The sequence below is a fragment of the Quercus robur genome, chromosome 6, assembly GCF_932294415.1.
Source record: "Quercus robur chromosome 6, dhQueRobu3.1, whole genome shotgun sequence".
Classification (NCBI taxonomy): domain Eukaryota; kingdom Viridiplantae; phylum Streptophyta; class Magnoliopsida; order Fagales; family Fagaceae; genus Quercus; species Quercus robur.
Window position 1 is genome coordinate 43119888 of NC_065539.1, and position 24220 is coordinate 43144107.

At 35.4% G+C, this 24220-nt stretch overlaps 1 protein-coding gene across 6 annotated transcripts; it reads right to left on the reverse strand.

Moving 5' to 3' along the window:
* Nucleotides 1-2793: 2793 nt before the first annotated feature.
* Nucleotides 2794-9999, reverse strand: LOC126688881 (GPN-loop GTPase QQT2-like). 6 transcript variants are annotated; one of them, XM_050383784.1, is made up of 7 exons: nt 9827-9999; nt 8063-8181; nt 7170-7308; nt 6796-7022; nt 4710-5000; nt 3487-3692; nt 2794-3348 (listed from the first exon to the last, which is right to left on the reverse strand). In XM_050383784.1, the coding sequence occupies exons 2-7, from the start codon at nt 8156-8158 to the stop codon at nt 3063-3065; spliced, it is 1245 nt and encodes a 414-aa protein (XP_050239741.1). In that variant the 5' UTR covers nt 8159-8181; nt 9827-9999; the 3' UTR covers nt 2794-3062. The 6 variants fall into 6 exon arrangements, with proteins under 6 accessions (XP_050239741.1, XP_050239736.1, XP_050239735.1 ...); XM_050383779.1 differs by having other exon boundaries at nt 8063-8192; XM_050383778.1 differs by lacking the exon at nt 9827-9999 and adding an exon at nt 9496-9638 and having other exon boundaries at nt 8063-8192.
* Nucleotides 10000-24220: the final 14221 nt, after the last annotated feature.

Consider the following 24220-nt stretch of genomic DNA (forward strand, 5'->3'; position numbering starts at 1 on the left):
TGTTTGGCACAATCGTCCGGTTTGGTTTGAAGTTGTTTGACACAAACAACGGGTTACAGACTTACAGGTTGTAATTGAAATTTTCTGTCCCTGTTTTTGTTTGGTTTGGTTATATTAGTATTAGAAAGTTGCGTTTGTTCAACAGTGGGAAAAATTATTCAAATATTATTTTAAATCATGTTACCTTTTTTTTTAAAGAGTTTTTAATCTATATGACAAATCAATAACAACTTTACCAATTTTTTTTTATTTTTTTATTTTTAGAATCATAAACTTTATCAATTGAACTAACTGAAACCAACAAAAAACATTGTTACTTCTATAAATGATGAATGTCACAATAAATTTAATTAGAAAACTTACAAAAGATGAGTTAATATTGCTTCTAGAGTCTAGAGTATTATCATCTTTCTCATTTATAAATATAAGTCCTATACGTAAAATTTTTAAGTGAAATTCGTTATTTTTTAAAAAAATTTCTATAGGTAAAAGAAAAAAGAATTTTAATATTGGACTTCAATCTTAAAAACATCAAAAAATATCAATTGGATTATAAAATTCTGAGCAGAATTCACTTTTACATGGAAAAAATGAGGTACTAGTACTACATTGTATGAAATGTTGAGTTAGAACTAGTAACTCACAATAATCTAAACACGATGATAAAAATAAAATAAAAAATAAAAATAATGGGGCAGCCTTTTCTCTTTCTGTCTTATTGGGTTTGCAGTGAAAACTGAAAAGCTTCAGCTCGCGGCGAAAGTGACCAATGTATAATCAGTTTGAGGTAAAGTAAGTTCGTTACATCATTTTCTCTAACCCCCATGGCTGGTGCAATAATCATATGACAATTCTTCCACGTATCATTTATGCTTAGTTATAACTTATAACATATAGTACATTAGTACTTGCACAGTTGCACATAAAAAGTCTCAATGTCACTGACCTTAGGGCCACTTTTGAAAACAATGCCAGACTCAACTATAACAATATTAACAAAGACGCAATGATTAATTCAAAAAAAAAAAAAAAAAAAAAAAAAACAAAAACGCAATGATTAACTGGGACACAAACACAAACACAATCACGGTATCTACCACCATCATATTCCACCTCATCCTACAAAGATCGCACAAAATAAAGAAGCCCATTACGCCAGCTAATATGCTATTATATAGATATATTATATTGATGATCATAAATCACATACTCCGTACTATTTTATTTAAACAAATTAAGGAAATAAAAGCTTAGATCAAGATAGAATAGAATTTCTATCTCGTAAAATATATATATATAAAAACTGGATGCCCACATCTTACAATAAGTGATTAAATCAAGTGATTATCTTATCTTGAAACAAATAGTTAAATTTTCATTAAGATAGACTAAATTATTTTAATTAAATTGTATTACCAAAATTATCAAGTAATTTATTAATTTTATGCGTAGATTATTCTATGTAAAACTCTATTACTTAAATTTTGAGAAATTTAATTCTCCTTTAAAAAAAATTATATTTACTAAAATTTTCAAGTAATGAAATTATGTATCATAATTGGTGGACATAAAATTAATGTGTGTTTGATGTATAACTCGTTAATTTACTTTAAATGAAACTTGATTAATTAAACATTTTCTTTTATTTACTTATAATTTTTAATTAATCTATGTTGCCCAATTAATCTAGTGACACGAAATTTTTCATTAGCATATGAGATTGGTGCATAATGAAACTTGTTTTGAATAATTAGTCCTTTTGAAATTGATATTCTTTCAATTACAATTTATTATTGTGAAAATATATCATCTCTTTTTTTTTCCTCTTATTTTGGATAAAATTTTTGTGTCTCTACTCTGATATGAATATACACGACTAGGCTACAGTCAACACGAGGTCCACTTTTCTAAAGGTACGTAATTACACGTGTCTTCTTTGTCATCTTCTAGTCAGAAGGCATCAAACTATGTCAATTATTTTAGTCTCTTATTGTAATCCACTCCTTATGATAATTTGCAACTTTTTAGCACTTTCTGGTGATTCTTTAAATATAATAAACTAATATGAAAAAATAATTAAAAAATATATGCAGTTAAATATATCCCTACAAGTGCGGTTTGGTCGGTGTGTGTTTAATTTTTTTTTTAAAAAATTCATATAAACGCTTCAATTTTTTTTTTGAGAAACATATATAAACACTTCAATCATATCTCAAGCTTATGAAAACAGTGATCAATACAATTTACAAGGTAACAAATGAATATATATATATATATATATATATATTTTTTTTTTTTTTTTTTCCTTCTGAATAACAAATGAATAGTTCGTCAAAAAAAAAAAAAAAAAAAGTAACAAATGAATAGATGACATGACATCATATTACTCATTTGGTTCAACTTATTTTCATCCTCAATAAAAAGAGAACATAAAACTTTCTAAAACACTACTTTTTTTCAGGCGACAAATGTTATTTTATACCGTAAACAAGATAAACCGATAAAAATAAGCTCATCCAAATGCACACAGTCTCACACGGCAATGCCATAATCCAATAAAACTAAGCTCATCCATTCTCACACAGCCATGCCATAGATGCATGTCGGTAAGAAAAGCAAGCACTAAAAAGTATGTAGAGAAGCTTTAACAAGCTAACAAGAGTTTCTATGAACATAATGTGCCAAAATTGATAGGAACTCTGTCAAATCTGGAATTCATCATTCTTAACAGACCTTCCATGTGCAATAATGAAATAACAAATACACAACTGAAATGCAATGACAGACCCTCCATGTTCAAAATCCAACATTTCACTTGTAAATGGCAGGTTAAATAATCAAGAACAGCAGCAGAAGTACAATTACAAAGTTATGCATACCATATCAAACCAAACAGCAGCACCTTTAATAACTTACCTTCGCAAAAATGAGTGCTGTAAACGTTGAATCACAAGTTATGCAAAACTATATGCCATTAAATCAGTGGTTTAGTACTTTAGTTACTAGTGAAAATTCTATACAAAGTTTTGGTTCAAGAAAATTTTGTCAGCATTGTAGCTGTACTAAAAGGAGAATCTGGAAACTTCTTCATCTTTGTCCTCATCCTCATCTATAGCATCTTCATCATCAGTAAATCTCTCATAATCATCATCATCATCATCTTCTATTTCTTCATCTTCCTCATCCATCATGGTTTTACTCCTATCTCCTTTGTCCTTCAGACCAGTGCTCAAGACAACAGTTTCTCCCCCAGATTTCTCCATATCCTTCCTCAATTTATCCAAGTTCTCCTTCCTGCGATCTTCCTCCAAACGTTGCTTCTCTGCCCATCTCTTGTCAAGATCAGCCCTGCACAAACAAGAATAAGCAGCAAAAGTAATAAAATTTTGATTATTTACTCTGATCATTATGGTAGCAATAGCATTGCCAAGCAATAGAACTGTAACAAAAAAAGCAAGGAGAACATTTATCAAATTCAAGCTATACTTATAAGTTTCCATGTACTCCTCGGCACTTGCTTCAATGGCCTTGAAGAAGGCGTCTATTCCAGCACCAGAAACAGCAGACACACCAACTGACCGTAAATTCTTGTAGAACTCATCCAGCACAAGGGCAAGGCTCTGAGTTAGAGTTGATGTGTATGAGCTGTCTGAACTTACTGCTGCGTGAAAGGCCTCAAAGTCATCCATCCACTGCATGCACATCAGCATTCAAGACAAGGATATAAATACAACACAAAATCTGCTCGTATATATATATATATATATATATATATATATATATATATGCAAGTTAACTAGACGATAAAGGGAATGGAGAAAAAATTAGTGTCCCAAGCAAAGGGTGAGAAAACAGCTGCAGAATCAGATTTAGACCATCATATCAAATACTTGGTTTAAAAGAGGCAAAAGGAAGAGTAAAATTTAAATTTTCAGAAAATATGAGAAGTGGAGAGACTTAAGGATGTTTACTTTTTCTTTCTTTTTTCATCATTTGGCTTTGAAAAGAAAGGAGCAAAAATATTTAGAATAATTTTAAAAAATAAATAAAAAAGACTAACCAGCTGAGGTAGAATTCCAAAATAACCTTGGCAATCAAACATGATAGAAATGAACATTATATTTTTCTGTTAGAACCACTAACAAAATTTGGCATGATAGAAAATGCACAGCTTTGTGTAATACAAATTCAACCAGACTACAAAGATCCCAAACACTAATGAGTTTACCCTAATTTAGCTTCTCAATGCACCAAACAGACTGGGTACCTGAATAAGTCATTTTTTTTTAATATAGGGTAATCAAAGTTTTATTGAATAAAAAATACATACAATGAACACTCTACTTAAAACAATTACAAATAACTCAAGAAGAAAAACTGACAGATTGTAGAAAATCAGAAATGGAAATATGTTGTGTGAAACCCCAAATTCTAGACCATTGAAACAAAGTCCCAATTAGTATATAGACTTCAAAAGATCTAAACATATTGATATTAATATTACTTGCTTGACTAATGAAATTGTTAGTTTGCACTTTGGGGTTTAGTTCCAAAGGTTCACCAACCTAAAAAAATGTTCAAAATTTATCAGTAAACAGAAGCACTAGTACTTTTTTTTTTTTTTTCCCTGTTTCTGGTAAGTAGAAAGCTAGAAGCACAAGGGTTTAACAACGTAAATTATGTACTTGAAGGGTCAAGTAAAAACAAACCTCCAAGGCAAATTGATGTTGAGCCACATCAGTCTTGTTGAATGCCAGCACAAGAGGCAACCTTGTCTTGTAAAGTATACTACAAGCATATAACATATTGCTCATGAAAGTAACTGGACTTGAGGAACGAGGCGTATCAACTACATAAGTGACAACAGTAGGGAAGGTTGAAGCAAAAGCTTCTGTAATAATAGCACCAGAAGCAGACCAAGTAAATATTTCAATTTGTCCAGGAGTATCCACTAGAACATAATCAAGCTGATCTGCTCGCTTCTCGATAACAGAAACAACCTGATATAAGGCATCATAAAGATCATTATACAAACAAATACTTGGTGAAAAATGGAACAAACAATAAATGAGAGTAAAAGATTTTGAAATGAGAACATAAACCAATCCAGAGATATATAATCACCATAGAGTATCCATGGCTGAAAAGTGCTTGGCTTATGCATGCAAATTAATGCAAATTAGGAGATGAGCCCAAATTTCATTTGGTTAATTGGTCTTCAGTGTGTACTCCGCTTTCTTCAGGTGGGTTGGGGATTAGGAACCTGAGAACCTTCAATGTAGCTTTATTAGGGAAGTGGTTATGGAGATTTGGGCAAGAGAGGGATGCTCTATGGCGTCAAGTGATAGAGGTGAAGTATGGTTGTGATTGGGGTGGTTGGTGTTCTAGCTCTTTCTCTGGTCCTTATGGAGTTAGTTTGTGGAAAAATATTAGAAGGGGGTGGCATTCTTTATCTCGGTTCATTATGTATGAAATTGGAGATGGATCAAAAGTGCAGTTTTGGCTAGATCGTTGGTGTGGATCTTCTCCTCTCGCAGACCACTATCCTGATTTATATAGGATTTGTTGTAACAAAGAGGCAAGTGTGGCGGATCTAATGAGGTTCACCAATGGAGTCCTCCATTGGGATTTTCAGTTTTGTAGGGAGGTGCATAATCGTGAATTGGAAGCCTTCAGAAGCTTCATCAATTCCATTTATTGCACTCCTGTAAGGGGGAACGGGGAAGATAAGAGATGTTGGCTGCCTTGTAAGAGTAAGGGGTTCACGGTCAGTGCTTATTACCATCTTCTAGTTGGCCATAGTGAGCAGTTTTTCCCTTGGAAAAGCATTTGGAAGCAAAAAATTCCCTCTAGAGTGGCTTTCTTTGTATGGACAGCAGCCTTGGGGAAATGCCTGACAATTGATAACTTAAGGAAAAGAAAGGTTTGCATTGTGGATTGGTGTTATATGTGCAAGTGTAATAGTGAAACTATTGACCATCTTTTCCTCCATTGCCCGGTTGCTTCGGAGTTGTGGGATATGGTTTTTGGGTTATTTGGAGTTTGCTGGGTTATGCCATTTTCTGTTGTTGGGCTTTTGGCTTGCTGGCAAGGTCGTTTTGGCCGCCATCGTAATGGAGATATTTGGATGGTTGTTCCTCACTGTTTGATGCGGTGTATTTGGAAGGAGAGAAATAGTAGGTGTTTTGAAGACAATGAGCGTTCCATGCCCGATCTCAAGCTTCTTTTCTTTAGAACCTTACTTGATTGGTTCTCTATGTGGAGAAACCATCAGTTTTCTTCTATTTTGGATTTTCTTGATTTTTGTAATGTTCGTTTTTGATTTGTTCTCCCCTGTATACCCCCAGTGTACTTGGGTGTCTTTCTCTTTTTGATATCAATGAATTTTTATTACTTATCAAAAAAAAAAAAAGAAGTACAATCTATATGCTTAAACCAGCCAATTCCAATCTAAACTTTTCTCCAAGAGATTTCTTCAGGATGTTTATTAGTTTGATAGTCCAAAGAGGACACTTATAAATGGCTGTAATACCACCCATTCTATAGGTCACAAGACTCACAACAAGGCCTCATTAATGGCAAAGGTGAAGCTGGACGTGCTAAGCAATTGAGTTGTTCTAACAGTTTAATATACATCTTTGTATTGGTAAGTTACGTGCACAATCAATGGGTATTAAAACATGACTAAACCCACCACCCCATCATTGTGAGAGGAGGAAGTGTCAATTGAGCTAGAACTCATAGGCTAGAATAACAGATCTACTCTAAAGCAGATATTTGACATGTAAGCTTTACCTCATCAAACTTCGTAGCAAACAAGTTAAGCGATGTCAAAATTCCACCATTAGGTCCTAGATTGTACTGCTTCATCACTTCCTTATACTTCACAGTGTCTCTTATATCAATGTTAGCGCCAAATGGAAGCGTCATCACTGCAGGGTCAAGGTTCATCACATAACCCCTAATATTCGAAGCCTGGGTGTGGCAAACCAGCCGATGAAGAAACGTTGTTTTTCCACTCCCTAAGAAAATCCATATAACATCTTTCAGTCTTTATCTCCAAACTGTAAACATACCAAAAAGTTCCCAAAAATCCAAACCCATATAAATCAACGAAAAGACAACCAATAATACTTTCAAACAAAACCAATTAGGGTTAATTTAATCACCTGCCATCCCTACAACAATGATGATAACTGGTTTTCTCTTGAAGTTGGTTGACGAAGTCCCAGCCTGCCCAGATGATGATCCCTCAATATTTAGCTTATCCATTGTCTCAGCAAGCTCCTCTTTTTCTTTACCCTTTGCCTTTGACACAGATTCAATCAATGAAAAATCAGTACTGTGCATCATCCAACTAACAAAATTAAGCTAAATCTATTCATCAAAAAAAAAAAAAATTTAAGCTAAATATTACTTTAGTCAGCGACTACAAGTGTTACAGAAAACCAAAAAACAAAAAATCAGATACTGAATCTGCGAATCATGGGTTTATATATATTTATAAAAATTGGGACCTGAGCCAGCAAAACCTAGATTCATATACACCTAGGGTGCAACACTGGTATTCTTTCAAAGATCTTTTCCACAGTAAAACTAAAATATCAAAGCACTCAAAAAGCACGCTTCCCTTTGTTTTCTAAACAACTAACAGAGAAAAACACAAAAAATGAACTAATTTAAAGTAAATAAATAAAACACTCAAAATGTAAAATTCTACACTTTTCTTTGTCTTTGTGTTCCTATTACTTTCCTTTGTTTTCTCAACCACCAAACATAGATAAAACACATGAAAGATGAACAAATATATATATAAACGCGCTCAAAATGTAAAATCATACACTTTCCTTCATTTCCTAAGTTTTCTCAACAACCAAACAGAGATTAAACACATGAAAAATGAACTATATAAAAAAAACAAACTATAAAAACAAAACTGACTGAAAATGTAAAATTCCACACAAACAGATTAGCATATGTAAAATCAAACGAAAAAAATAAAAAATAAAAAAATAAAAAAAAGAACGAAACAAACAAAGAGGGGTTGAGTGAGAATAATTACTTGAGCGGCTGACGAGTCAGAAGAATCCATTTGCATTGCCGCAACTTCCTCCGATGACTTGACATTCAAATTGTTGGGATCAGAATCAATATCCATTTCCAAAACCCTCGATTTTCAACCTATTCCAGCTCTGCCATGTCAAACAAATTTAATGCAATAATCAAATGAGACAGAAACTGCCGCTTTGAAAAAAAAAAACAAACAAACAAAATTTAGAAACATATATAGCAACTCTTTTTGCGTAGATTCTAGGCTTCTTTTATGCCTGTTTGGAAGGTAAAAAAAAAAAAAAAAAAAAGAAGAAGGGAGTAGAGTAGAGTAGAGTAGAGTGAGTGGAGTAGAGCAGAGGGAGAGAGAAATTCAATTGACTTGTTTGGAAGTTTTTTAAAGAAGGAAGGAGAGGAGTTTGGAGGGATTTCAACCACCTCTAACCCCTCATTTTTACTTCTCCAAATTGGAGAGATTTGAAAGAAAAGTAGAGTAAATAAATTATTGACTAGATAAATTTCTCAATTTATCATTTCTAAATTAATAATAGACTAATGTTGCAAATCTATTTTCAAATAGAGGTAAATTTACCTATTTTAATTATTTCCTCTTCTTTCTATCCTAATTTTTAAAATATTCAAATAATTTTTAAAATATTCAAATAAGAGAAAGGACTAATTACTCTCTCCCCCTTACTAATTTTAAAAACATCCAAACAAAATGGACTTAACCATTCCCCTCTACTTTCCTCCCCACTGCTCTCCTCCCTCTCTAAACTTCCAAACAGCCCATTACTATCAAGAGGAAAGTTTTAGTATAATTGAAAATGTAACAATTACAAAGTATTCAACCAAAGAATAAAAAGAAGAATCGAAGCTTTAAATCAAATTCTCACTTCACATACAAGAAAAACGAACTTTCCCTTTGATTGGGAACAGAGAGAGAAAGATTGGGCGTGTGAGTGTGACAGTGTGTGTGGATTTTGGTTTTTTTGGGAGCAAAGCTTTATAGGGTTTTTATTTTATGTTGAAACTTAAACGACGTCGCTAGACATAAAAGTAAAATTGAGAATGAATGAAATCCTAATTAATTGCAGTTTTTAATAAAATTATTAAAACGTTTTTAAAACCAAAAAAAAAAAAAAAAAAAATCCAAAACCCTTTAACTAGTAACAACGTCGTCTGCCTTAGCTCAGAAGAAACAAAAACAAGAGTACAACAAAACAGAAACTTGAAATGGGTTTTCAGTTTTCACTGTTGCCCTGTTTGGTTGGTGAGAAAGAAAGTAGAAAACCAATTGAAAGTGGAAACACATAGAGGCCCACAAACAACAGCGAAAAAAATTCCAAAAGTTTCTCCACTTACAATCCTTCCTTCAACTCCTTAGCAACCAAACAGAGTAATAAACCCAGCAAACTAACTAAACAAATAGTAATGATAACTAACAGAGATTGTATGAAGTTTTGGCCTTTGCAATGAAGAAATACGGTCAGGTTGTTTGTGGCGGATACCAACAGTCCAAACTCCAAAGTCCTCTCTCTCTTAGTCGGCTCGTCGGGTTAGGGATTTTGGGTTTTGGATTTCTTTTTTTTCTTTTTTTAATTAGCGCTTTTATAATTTTAAAATAAATAATTAAATAATAAATTTATAAATTAAACAAGTACAGCGGCCAAAGTTTCACTAAGAATTCCTGACCCAAAAAAAAAAAAAAAAAAAAAAAACTTTTTAATTTGATTGAGGCGGCGGAAAGGAAAAAGATAGGGCAAGAGATACTAACCAGAGAAATAGAGGAGACGAAAATGTTCTCAAAACTCAGTAGACCAAGGCGACACTACTCGTTGCCTGTCTCCCTGCCTGCCTGCCTCGCTCGCGCGCTCTCTCTAAAATCTAAACTCTTTTTTCTTTTTTCTTTTTTTTGAGAAACACTAAAATCTAAACTCTACTCTAAACATTAAACACTATTTGAGACGAAAAAATGCCTAAATGCATGATAACATTACACTTTATACTAACGCCCACTGTTTTCTCGAAAAAATAATAATAATAACGGGCCTCACGTCCACTGAGACTTTTTTTTTTTTTTTTTGAGTTTAATATAATTTTTTAATTTGAATTTATCTAATGTTACTCATGGATTTAGTATGTATTATTTTCTAGAGAAAAAAAAATATTAAACTTATGTGTGCTAAGTTTTAGATAGAAAGTGTTATAATTTTTTGGAAAAAAGTTCCTTTGGTAGATTATGAGTATTTTTGACATTTTTTTAAGTCATAGCTAACTTTCTAAATTTTCTTAATATATAATGATAAGTTGGGAATACCAAAACGGCGGGATTTTAAGAGGTTAATGGAATACTTTAGTGAAATATTAACGGACACCTTAATTAAATACTTTTGAAATTTAAAGAATTAAATTGAATGAATATAAAAATCGAAATGAATTCTAATGAAATTAAAACAACGTGTTTTTTTAAATTATTTTAACAATTTTAGCTTTGTAGAAAAAAAGGCCCTACCATTTACAACAATTTTGAAACTTGTGTTAGGCCAATAGCCTTGTGAGCAAGGTTACATATTTCAGCGCACAAAAAAAAAAATGTTACCTAAACTAAAAATAGCTCTTAAACTAAGAGCATTGGTTAACATTTCTTTTTTTCATATTAGTTAAGTTAATAAGTCTTATTAGTTCTTATTTAGACTTGCAATTAACATTACTTTTTTTACCTACTGTTAATAATCTACCACATCAGTCAAATTTGGAATTATTGTCAATTTTCTTTGTGTTTATCGACTTTGATGAAGCCAAAAATCGTCAGTTCTTGTAAGTGCGTCCAGATGGAGCTGAGTCCTCGTTTGTGTCTTTACAAAATATGGTAAAATGGCTTCCTCGAGGTGGACACCGGTGTGGTGCCTACCACAACATCTCCGATGCCAAAGTCAGTATAAGGAAATCCTTAGAGAATAATACATAAAATCATAGAAATTATGAATGCTTTTTTGTGTGTCTATGTACCTAGTTTATAGCTGTTCGAAGTGTATATATACAGCTTTGTGGTTCTTAGCCGTTGGGGGCCTTAATTGTGGCTTTTAGTGCCCTTTTTGTAACACCTCAAGGCTCATGAATACGTGTTTTGATGAGACTCCAACGGTCTGCGAACTGTTTGATAACTGCTCAAGGTATTGAATGTTCTTATTAATGGTTCCTCTATGTTCGTCCGTGTCGCACCGAGGTGGACGAGTATGTTTGATGAGATCGTCTAGGGAAATTGAGTTCGTCAATCCCATCAGACTTTCTCATAGCTTGTACCTCAACTAGTTGACACATCTTGTTGTGTTGGTGTGTCCATGACATTTAAGTAATAATAATCTACTGTTCATATTGGCATAATAAATGGTTGAGTGATAGGCCATTGAGAAGCATTATTGTAGGTCCTTTCCAAAGAGAAGAGGAATCTCTTCTTTTGAAAGATATTATTCAACTTAGGTTTTGGAATCTGGGAGGATTGTATTTTGTTCTCCCCTCCACCTAAAGCCAGAAAATCAAAGTCACTCATTTTCCTTTGGCAACAACTAGTATGGACCCTATCTCTTGGGCTTCTTCACCCAATGGTGATTTTGATCTCAAAGAAGCTTATAATTTGGCTTGCATGGCTAATGGCACTCCCCACTATGATCTTTTTATAGGTATTTGGGTCTAGAAAATGATAACTCTGCTTAAAATCAGGTGTTTTTTTATGGCAGTGTCTCCATAAAAGCATACCAGTAAGAGAAGTTCTTATTGCCAAAGGCTTAAGCATTCCCCTCTACTGCCTTGTATGTAGTGCTACAGCGGAATCAATTATCCATACTTCAAGGGACTATCCCCAGGCTCAGGCCTTTTGGGATTCCTCCCCCCCCCCCCTTATCCACTCCAATTTATTCTATGGTGCAAGTATCTCGAATTGGCTTCGAATTAATTGTGTCTCACACTAGGCGTCCATTTTTGGTATCAGTTGGGGCATTGTTTTCCCATTTGGAGTGTGGAGTTGTGGGTTCGACAAATTAGAGTGATTTTTAGAGACCATACCACCCAAAGACATCATGGTAGAAACATTAGCCAAAGCTTCTAAGTTTTCTTACCTTGGCTTAAATGAAAGGTTGAGACGCCCTGTAATTTCCATTCAGGAGTGGTAGTACCCCCCTCCAGAAAATTGGTACAAGCTGAATTCTAACGACTTCTCCTTGGGTAACTCAAGCACAGCTGGTAGAGGTGGAATTATATGGAACTCTCGTGGAGATTGGGCGAGCGGTTATGCTAGAACAATTGGGCACACCACCAGTGTGGCTGCGAAGCTGTGGGAACTACGGGATGAGATCAATCTGTGCATTGAGTTAAATTTGGCTAATGTTTTGATTGAACTAGATGCGAAACTCGTGGTTGATATGCTAATGAAATACGAGGGGAAGTAAAATGGTAATGATGTAATTATTGCTAATTACAAAGAGGGACTGTGAGAACCCTGTATGAGTGTGTGAGTGGCTAGCCTTGATGCTGTAGGAACCTTGTATGAGCATAACCGCTCATTTGTTTTTGATTCTTAGTTAATGGATTCCTCCTACTGCTTTATATCTTAAAATGTTACAACCTGAACAATGTTTGCATTTAATATTCATGATACTTGCATTTTTTTTTTTTTTTTTTTTTTTGGATATAAAACATGCCATTGGGTATGAATGAAGGGTCAATGGGCCTCATGAAATTATTACCAAAATTAATCTGATTAATTAGGTCCATAATTATGCACCTCCTCTCTTCACCTCCCTGTTAGGTAGAGATTTAGCCCAATATTTGAATTAATACATATCAACCCATTAATCACTACAATTAAAAAGAATAAAAGAATCTCTCTCATTTTCAATGTGGAATTAAATATTTAACTAACTCTTTATCTTCTATATGGGTAATTCTACGATACCCCCAAAAAAAGGGGGGTACGGTACCCACTAGTAGGTAACCTGCTATACCAGGTTACTTTTTTCTCACATTTTTTACGGTTTCATCCTCACATTGTACAGTTTTAACATCACATGTGACAATTTTTTTCTCACATTTGGTGGTTTCCTTACTTTTTTCTCACATTTTACAGTTCCATCTTCACATTGTGCAATTCCAACATCACATGTGACAGTTCTTTTCTCACATTTGGTGGTTTCCTTACTTTTTTTTTCTCACATTTGACAGTTTCATCCTCACATTGTGCAATTCCAACATCACACGTGATAGTTCTTTTGTCACATTGGGTGGTTCCCTTACTTTTTTCTCACACTTGACTGTTCCATACTCACATTGTGCAGTTCCAACATCACATGTGACAGTTTTTTTCTCACATTTGGTTGTTCCCTTATTTTTTTCTCACATTTGACGGTTTCATCCTCACATTGTGCAGTTCCAACATCACATGTGACAGTTCTTTTCTCACATTTGGTGGTTCCCTTACTTTTTTCTCACATTTGACAGTTCCATCTTCACATTGTGCAATTCTAACATCAAATGTGACAATTTTTTTCTCACATTTAGTGGTTCCATCCTAACATTGTGTGGTTTCAACATCACATGTGACAGTTCTTTTATCACATTGGGTAATATCCTTACTTTTTTCTCACATTTGATGGTTCCATCTTCATATTTTGTAGTTTTAACATCACATGTGACAGTTCTTTTCTCACATTTAGTAGTTCCCTTACTTTTTTCTCACACTTGATGGTTCCATTTTCACATTTTGTAGTTCCAACATCACATGTGACAATCCTTTTCTCACATTTGGTGGTTCCCTTACTTTTTTTTTCTTCACATTTGACGATTCCATCCTCGCATTGTGCAATTCCAACATCACATGTGATAGTTATTTTCTCACATTTGGTGGTTCCCTTACTTTTTTCTCACATTTGACAATTTCATTCTTACATTGTGCAATTCCATTATCATATGTGACAATTCTTTTGTCATATTTGATGGTTCCATTACTTTTTTTTTTTCACATTTGACGGTTTCATTCTCATATTGTGCAATTCCAATATCACATGTGACAGTTCTTTTGTCACATTGGGTGGTTCCCTTACTTTTTTCTCACACTTAACGGTTCCATCCTCACATTGTGCAGTTCCAATATCACATGTGATAATTCTTTTCTCACATTTGGTGGCTCCTTTATTTTTTTCTCACATTTGACGGTTTCATCCTCACATTGTGCAGTTCCAACATCACATGTGACAGTTCCTTTCTCACATTTGGTGGTTCCCTTACTTTTTTTCTCACATTTGATAGTTTCATCCTCACATTATGCAGTTCCAATATCATATGTAACAATTATTTTCCCACATTTGATGGTTCCCTTACTTTTTTTCTCAAATTTGACGGTTTCATCCTCACATTATACAGTTTCAACATCACATGTGACAGTTCTTTTGTCACATTAGGTAGTTCCCTTACTTTTTTTCTCACACTTGACGGTTCCATCTTCACATTTTACAGTTTCAACATCACATGTAACAGTTCTTTTCTCACATTTGGTGGTTCCCTTACTTTTTTTCTCACATTTAATGGTTCCATTGTCACATTAAGCAGTACCAACATCGCATCTGATTCTATTTTCTTCACATTCAGTGGTACCCTATTTTTTATTCTCAAATTTGACAATTCCATTATTACATTAGGCAGTACCAACATTACTTCTGATCGTACTTTTGTCACATTCGATTGTTTTCTTATTTTTACTCACTTTCGAAATACCCTAAGAACCTAAAAAATGATCGAAATACTTCCAAAACCTAAAAAAAAAGACTAAAATACCCTTATAACCGAAAAAATGGCCAAAATGACCCTAAAACCTAAAAAATGATTAAAAGATCCATAGATCTTAAAAAATGATCAAAATATCCATAGAAACTAAAAAATGACCAAATGACCTTAAAACTTAAAAAATGACTTAAATAACCCTGAAATCTAAAATAAAGACTAAAATACCCTTTTAACCTAAAAAATGACCATAATACCCTATAAACCTTGACAATTTGTTGTGATAGAAATTGCTAAGTAATAGATATCAATACTTTAAATGAAGCTAACATGATATGAATAAATAAAGACTCCTATATGAATAAACTATTAATTAAAAGTTAATAGTAAAATTAAAATATATGTTAAAATAATTTCTTATAGGTATTGTATAGGTATCAACCAGGTAGAATGCATATTTTAAATTAAAAAAAAGACCGAAATGGTGGGCGGTGGCTGCTTGTTTTTTTATTTCTCCAAAAAACCAAAATAGAATTTGATATGATATGAACAAATAAATTGTAGTAGAATTTGGATTATGATCCAATTAAAATTTTTATCAATTTAGAAATTCTAGGAGAAGAAAATAAGGACAAATACACACACACACACACACACACATATATATTTATATTTTTCAAATCTAAAAAAATTTATGCAATTTAGTCAAACCACTCGGCGTAACCACAGTGTTTAAGCCTACCTTTTATTATATAAACGTGGGATGAGATTTAAATTTAGAAATTTTTTAAAATAAACTTTTAATTAGAGTAGAATTAAAATTTTGAAAATTTAGATGATAAATATTATCTAAATTAAATTTTTGTATGTTAAATATTATCCCTTAATTTAAGAAATATATCCTAACAAATAAAAAAATAATATTTATTTTATTTAATGATAAGAATGAATTAGAGTGTAGGGACACGATTCGCAACGAACCACAACAGTGTTGGGTTCGCACGTGAAAAGGCCCAGACAATATCATTTGTAGAGCGTGGGTTTGAAAGGTTAGGCCTTGGTTATCCGGCGGTGGGTTTTTTTGTGGTGTTCATACATGGTTAAGGTGTTTACACCCCTAGAGTCTTTCTCCTGAAGGTGGGCTGGGAGGCCCTGATTTTTGACCATTTTTCCCAGCCCCCCTTCTCCAGATTACTTACTTTTTCTTTTATACTAGCCTGCGTTCGCTGTCCTTCGTCCACGTGTAGGGTCAACCTTTCCAAGACTGATACTTGTCCCGTCAGTCCAAACCCAGAGTCGTTGGGGGTGGTTGAAAAAGCCGAAGAATCCGGCTCTGTTAGGTGCAGAGTATTGTATGGTAAGGGTAGTAAGGGCAGCTTCCCCTAGATATTTTAGATTTTCTTTCAAGTTTGTTCCTATACCTTTTTTGCCCCTCTTCTCGGTGGAACTTTGGGTCTGCCGAGGACTGAACTGTCCTCGGCTGCATCTCCGGGCCATTTTGTGCTTTATATTATTGAGCTTGGGCCATAGCCTTCTTTGGCTTGGACCTTTGGACTCCCCATGAGTAAGTGGACTTGGCCCATAAATTATTGGGCCTCACAATAGCCCCTCAAAACCCTGCTGTCCGACCTCCTGGTTGGAGAGGGGGGTTTTGGTAATACCGAGCCTTTATTATGGCTCATTTAATTCAGCCTTTGACTGACGTTGGCGATTCTCCACCTGCCCAGGAAATGTACCGGTCTACGAGATGTTCCTCTTAATTTATTCACGATACGCTCATGCCGTTTGGTTATCCGAAGCGTGTCTTTAATAGTTTCCCTTCACGAGACTTCTCAGATTTAATGGTTACTGATGGTGTGGGGGAGCGGAACGGGCATATTCTTGTTGGCAGATTTCCTTGGAGATCTGAACATATTAAGTACCCTCCTATTCGTCCCTCATATAAAAAGAAAAGACGAGAGTTGTTTCTCACATACATGAATCCCTTTAATCCCCCCGAAATCTGAAACCCTTAGATTCCTCCCAAAGTTTACTTTTACCTTCTGGTTATACCTTAACCTGTAATACGTTCACCATAGTAATTAGCAATGAAGGAGCCATACCCCTCCCAAAAACACCATGTTTTAATAAAGTTTGAAATGGCTCGATCAGGGCAAGGATGGCGGAGACTCAAGATTTGTCTCATCTTCCTTTCAGCCAAAATCCGAAGCAGGGACTCGTCACGTCACACTTTCGGCGTGACTGAGCCGAGGACACCCATTATCAGTACCACCCGCTCTCTTAGGAGCATATCTAACATGGCACCAGTATGTTAGGAGTCAGGACTGGGGCAGGGACTAAGTGCCCCTGCTTCTTCCTCTCTTCGTTCACTGGTGCCTCCTTTTACCTCTCTTTCTTCTTTTTTCCACCACCAGATCCATCCTGGTGCTTTTCCTTCTCCCTCTTTTGCTCATTTTTCTTTCTTTTCATCTCTTCCCTCTTCTTCTCCTCCTTCTTTTCATTCATCTCCTCCATCTTCTTCCTCCATCTCCTCCATCGTTTCTAAAGAAGGTCCTTCTCTCAATATGGGCGATACTGAGGCAGAGTTTGGAGGGACTTCGGAGACGAGTTTAAAAGACACCTGACTGTTTACTTATCTGTATTGCTGATGTTTTTTTTTTATTGTTTCGGCAGTTCACCTTTTGTATAGGCTTGTTTAAGCCCTTCTTTGTACGTTGTAATACATCTTTATATTAATAAAAATTGTTATCATTTTACTTCGCATGTTCTATCTCTATGTTTCCGAAATGATAACGCAATGCATAGACATACAATCTTGTGAATTCTTTTTATTTTTATACCGTGACCGACGTCTAGGACCGCAGTTCCAGTTAATAAAAAGATCTTGCTGTGTGTTCATAAAAAATAATCCTGCTCAATAATACTGAATCGAACAAATGATACTTAGGGCTGAAACTCCTATTAGGCAGGAAAAGAAAGGACATTATGATGAGCTTACTGAATCGGCCGGGCACAATGCCGCCGACCTTAGAGTACAATACTTGGGGCCTTAACCCCTTATCCAAGAGAATGGCGTTTTTACGAATTTGCAAGTGCTGTTCGGCACAATAATATAGCATTTGAATCAATGACAACTAGGGCCAAAATACTTGCTAAGAAAAAGATGTCACCATAACTTTAATAGAGTTGCTTGGCATAACAATGCCGACCTGTGAAGAACGATACTTACCCCAAAACTAGCCGAGATGAGAACTGAATGCTCGATGCGGTGTAGGAAGTAACCATCCGAAGACATATCACCCGCAAAATGAACAACCCCCTTAGGCTACTGAATAGTGGGGCGTTCCACCATCTTCTTAACACTCTTATTGGCCTTAACCTTTTACAGTATTGGAGCCGAGGACTTTCCCCATCCAAGTAGTTGGTTTCCCCACAGGCTTGGGTCCGAGGACCATGCAATGCCTTGGTTCTGTCCAAAACCTAGTTTTCTCATCCAAGTAGTTGGTTTCCCCACAGGCTTGGGTCTGAGGACCATGCAATGCCTTGGTTCTGTCCAAAACCTAGTTTTCTCATCTAAGTAGTTGGTTTCCCCATAAGCTTGGGTCCGAGGACCATGCAACGCCTTGGTTCTGTCCAAAACCTAGTTTTCTCATCCAAGTAGTTGGTTTCCCCACAGGCTTGGGTCCGATGACCATGCAACGCCTTGATTCTGTCCAAAACCTAGTTTTCTCATCCAAGTAGTTGGTTTCCCCACAGGCTTGGGTCCGAGGACCATGCAACGCCTTGATTCTGTCCAAAACCTAGTTTTCTCATCCAAGTAGTTGGTTTCCCCACAGGCTTGGGTCCGAGGACCATGCAACGCCTTGGTTCTGTCCAAAACCTAGTTTTCTCATCCAAGTAGTTGGTTTCCCCACAGGCTTGGGTCCGAGGACCATGCAACGCCTTGGTTCTGTCCAAAACCTAGTTTTCTCATCCAAGTAGTTGGTTTCCTCACAGGCTTGGGTCCGAGGACCATGCAACCCCTTGGTTCTGTCCAAAACCTAGTTTTCTCATCCAAGTAGTTGGTTTCCCCACAGGCTTGGGTCCGAGGACCATGCAACGCCTTGGTTCTGTCCAAAACCTAGTTTTCTCATCCAAGTAGTTGGTTTCCCCACAGGCTTGGGTCCGAGGACCATGCACAGGCTTGGGTCCGAAGACCATGCAACGCCTTGGTTCTGTCCAAAACCTAGTTTTCTCATCCTAGTCTTTGGCATGGGAGCTTGGCTTTAGGGGAATTAGATCCTCGGCCAAGCCCCTAGAGTCATCTAAGTGATCAACGCTAGCAAACGTAGCCCCTAGTCAAGAACCATAGCCCCTAGCGGAACTTTACACAAGAACTCTATAATCAACAGTTAGAAATGGCAAAGGAACTCTTTCGACCCACTGCCTATGCCAACACACAAGCCTTTCCCACAGACGGCGCCAATTGTAGGGACACGATTCGCAACGAACCACAACAGTGTTGGGTTCGCACGTGAAAAGGCCCAGACAATATCATTTGTAGAGCGTGGGTTTGAAAGGCTAGGCCTTGGTTACCCAGCGGTGGGTTTTTTTGTGGTGTTCATACATGGTTAAGGTGTTTACACCCCTAGAGTCTTTCTCCTGGAGGTGGGCTGGGAGGCCCTGATTTTTGACCATTTTTCCCAGCCCCCCTTCTCCAGATTACTTACCTTTTCTTTTATACTAGCCTGCGTTCGCTGTCCTTCGTCCACGTGTAGGGTCAACCTTTCCAAGACTGATACTTGTCCCGTCAGTCCAAACCCAGAGTCGTTGGGGGTGGTTGAAAAAGCCGAAAAATCCGGCTCTGTTAGGTGCAGAGTATTGTATGGTAAGGGTAGTAAGGGTAGCTTCCCCTAGATATTTTAGATTTTCTTTCAAGTTTGTTCCTATACATTTTTTGCCCCTCTTCTCGGTGGAACTTTGGGTCTGCCAAGGATTGAACTGTCCTCGGCTGCATCTCCGGGTCATTTTGTGCTTTATATTATTGAGCTTGGGCCATAGCCTTATTTGGCTTGGACCTTTGGACTCCCTATGAGTAAGTGGGCCTGGCCCATAAATTATTGGGCCTTACAAGAGTCATGGTAGTATACTATTCATTTTTAGTTCTTTAAAAATCTAAAAATTTAATAAAATTTATGCAATTTGGTGAAGCTACGTGGCGCAATCACGACGTCTAAGCCCAACTTTTATTATATATAATATAATATAATATAATATGATATAATGATTAATTGGGAATACCAAAATGGCGGTATTTTAAGAGGGGGAAATTATTGTGTACTCCCAGAGTACCATAAATGCGTACTCCCTCATCTCACATGAATGGTGGGTCTCACTAATTAAATTAATGATGGGACCCACTATTTATGTGAGAGGGGAGAGTATGCATTTATGGTACTCCAAGAGTACCTAATAATTTTCCCTTAATTAAGGGGTTAATGGAGTACTTTAGTGGAGGATTAACAGAGACCTTAATTAAATACTTTTGAAATTTAAAGAATTAAATTGAATGAATATAAACACCGGAATGAATTCTAATGAAATTAAAAGAACATGATTTTTTAAAATTATTTTAACAAATTTAGCTTTGTAGAAAAAAAGGCCCTACCATTTACAACAATTTTGAAACTTGTGTTAGGCCAATAGCCTTGTGAGCAAGGTTACATATTTCAGCGCACAAAAAAAAAAAAGGTTACCTAAACTAAAAATAGCTCTTAAACTAAGAGCATTGGTTAACATTTCTTTTTTTCATAATAGTTAAGTTAATAAGTCTTATTAGTTCTTATTTAGACCTACCATTAACATTACTCTTTTACCTACATTAATAATCTACCACATTAGTCAGGTTTGTAATTATTGTCAATTTTCTTTGTGTTTATTAACTTTCTCATAGCTTGTACCTCAACTAGTTGACACATCTTGATGTGTTGGTGTGTCCATGACATTCAAGTAATAATAAACATTCTACTATTCATATTGGCATAATAAATGGTTGAGTGATGGGCCATTGAGAAGCCTTATTGTAGGTCCTTTCCAAAGAGAAAATGAATCTCTTCTTTTGAAAGATATTATTCAACTTAAGTTTTGGAATTTGGGAGGTTTGTATTTTGTTCTCCCCTCCACCCTAAGCCAGAAAATCAAAGTCACTCATTTTCCTTTGGCAGCAACTAGTGTGGACCATATCTCTTGGGCTTCTTCACCCAATGGTGATTTTGATCTCAAAGAAGCTTATAATCTGGCTTGCATGGCTAATGGCACTCCCCACTATGATCTTTTTACAGGTATCTGAGTCTAGAAAATGATCACTCTACTTAAAATCAAGTGTTTTTATGGCAATGTCTCCATAAAAGCATACCAATAAGAGAAGTTCTTATTGCTAGAGGCTTACGCATTCCCCTCTACTGCCTTGTATGCAGTGCTGTAGCGGAATCAATTCTCCATACTTCGAGGGACTATCCCCAGGCTCAGGCCTTTTGGGATTCCTCCCCCCCCCCCCTCCCTTTATCCAATCCATTTATTCTATGGTGCAAATATCTCGGACTGGCTTCGAATTAATTGTGCCTCACACCAAGCGTCCATTTTTGGCATCAGTTGGAGTATTGTTTTCCCATTTGGAGTGTGGAGTTATGGCTTCGGCGGATTAGAGTGATTTTTAGAGATCATACCACCTAAAGACCTCATGGCAGAAACGTTAGCCAAAGCTTTTAAGTTTTCTTACCTTGGCTTAAATGAAAGGTTGAGAAGCCCTGTAATTTCCATTTAGGTGTGGTAGTACCCCCCCCCCCACCCTCCAGAAAATTGGTACAAGTTGAATTCTAACGACTTCTCCTTGGGTAACTCGGACACAGTTGGTAGGGTGGAATTATCTGGAACTCTTGTGGAGATTGGGCGAGCAGTTATGCTAGAGCAATTGGGAACACCACCAGTGTGGCCGTGAAGCTGTGGGAACTGCAGGATGAGATCAATCTGTGCATTGAGTTAAATTTGGCTAATGTTTTGATTGAACTAGATGCAAAACTCGTGGTTGAAATGCTAATGAAATACGAGGGGAGGTAGAATGGTAATGATGTAATTGCTGATTGCAAAAAGGGATTGTGAGAACCTTGTATGAGTGGCTAGCCTTGATGTCGTGGGAACCTTGTATGAGCGTAACTGCTCTTTTGTTTTTGATTCTTAGTTAATGGATTCCTCCTATTGCTTTATATCTTAAAATGTTACAACTTGAACAATGTTTGCATATGATAACTTGCATTTTTTTTTTTGATATAAAACATGCCCTTGGGTATGAATGAGGGGTCAATGGGCCTCATGAAATTATTACCAAAATTAATCTGATTAATTAGGTTCGTAATTGTGCACCTCCTTTCTTCACCTCCCTATTAGGCAAAGATTTAGCCCAATATTTGAATCAATACGTATCAACCCATTAATTACTACAATTAATAAGAATAAAAGAGTCTCTCATTTTCAATGTGGAATTAAATATTTAACTAATTCTTTATCTTCTATATTAACTCTCAATTTTAGATTCTAAAAAAAAAAAAACTCAATTTTTATATTTATTTATTTTAATTAAATAATATTAAAATGCTCCAACATAGATTAACTAATTAGCTTACACTAACCAATCCCAACTAATTAGTTGTTGTAATGGTATTAACAACTTTAGCTGCTTTTCACTCATCATGCTAGCCAATAATTTTATAACACGTGGACATACTATTACACGTTGTGGGGGATTTTCCGTGCACACTCAGCTCACTGTCCGCTTTGGGGAGCCAAGCACACACGGATTTGTCCTCGTCCCTGAGTGTGGGGAGACTTTGAGTGTAGTCCCACATCGGTTAGAGAAGCACCCCATGCATGCCTTATAAGCCCTTGGAGCAAGGCACGGTGTACCACTCGGCTACACATGTGTGACGAGTGGTACACCATGCCTTGCTCCAAGGGTTTATAAGGCATGTGTGGGTCGCTTCTCTAATCGATGTGGGACTGCACTCAAAGTCTTCCCACACTTGGGGACGAGGACAAATCCGTGCGGGTTTGGCTCCCCAAAACGGACAATGAGCTGAGTGTGTGCGGGAAAATCCCCCACACACGTGATAAGCATGTAATTACTAAATATTGAATATTGATGAGAAGAACCATTAGCTTGTAATCCATACGACACATAATTTGGTTAATTATTACAAATGACTTGTCACACTACAAAGCACTTGTATGCCACATGTTGCTTAGTTTATCTTATAAAACAGTCCTTGCAACGAACATTGTGACTAAGGTAATGCAACTGCAGACATCGATAGATTGTGAGTTATAGTAGGTAGCAAATGTAATCAACTACCATGAATCGAGGTTTCTACTCTTAACTTATTGTGTTTGAAGACCTGAAGGTTGAAAATGAACACGTGGGCTTATTTAAGACATACTTTATCATACATTTTCATTATTTCTATTATAGAGTACGTTTGGTACACTGAATATGGATTATAACAGGAATAGTAATCTTTATTACCTATAATAAAATGTGTTGTAATGGAATAACTAAGCTTATTCGTTGGTTTGGTTGTAAGTTGTAACATTAGAATAAAACTTTTAATCTATTTTAGGAAATATCTCATTCATACAATTATATTTCATAGAAAATAATATATTTAAAATTTTAGAGAGATAAGTTATTTTTTGATGATTTTTTCTTCCATAATTGTTAGGTGGATATGGAAAGTTTATTTATTTGGAAATATATTAATATTGGAAATTATTACATCTACTAAGGGTACGTTTGGTACACTGAATGAGGATTACGACAGGAATTGTAATTTCTATTACTAGGAATAAAATGTATTGTAATGTAATAACTAAACCTATTAATTAGTTTGGTTGTGAGTTATAACATTAGAATGAAACTGAGTTATAACATTAGAATGAAACTTAACATTTATTTTAGGAAATTTCTTACTCATATAATTATATCTTCTTAAAAATTGTTATTTTTAAATTTCAGAGAGATATGTGTTATTTTTTATGATTTTTTATTTTTATAATTGTTAGATGTATATGGAAAATTTGTTTATTTGGAAATATATTAAGTTTTGAAATTATTGTATTTACTAAGAAATAGCTAATACAACATTTTAAAGAGGAATAGTTATTTCTCATTTTGAAGAATAACTATTCATAAGGAATGATTATTCCTTATAATAAAAACATAACCAAATTAAAGAATAACTAAATCATATAAATAACTATTACATTACAACGTCTATTACAATTTACCAAACATGCTCTAAGGAATAACTATCACAATCATTTTAGAGAGGAATAACTATTCCTTATTTTAAAGAATAGCTATTCATAA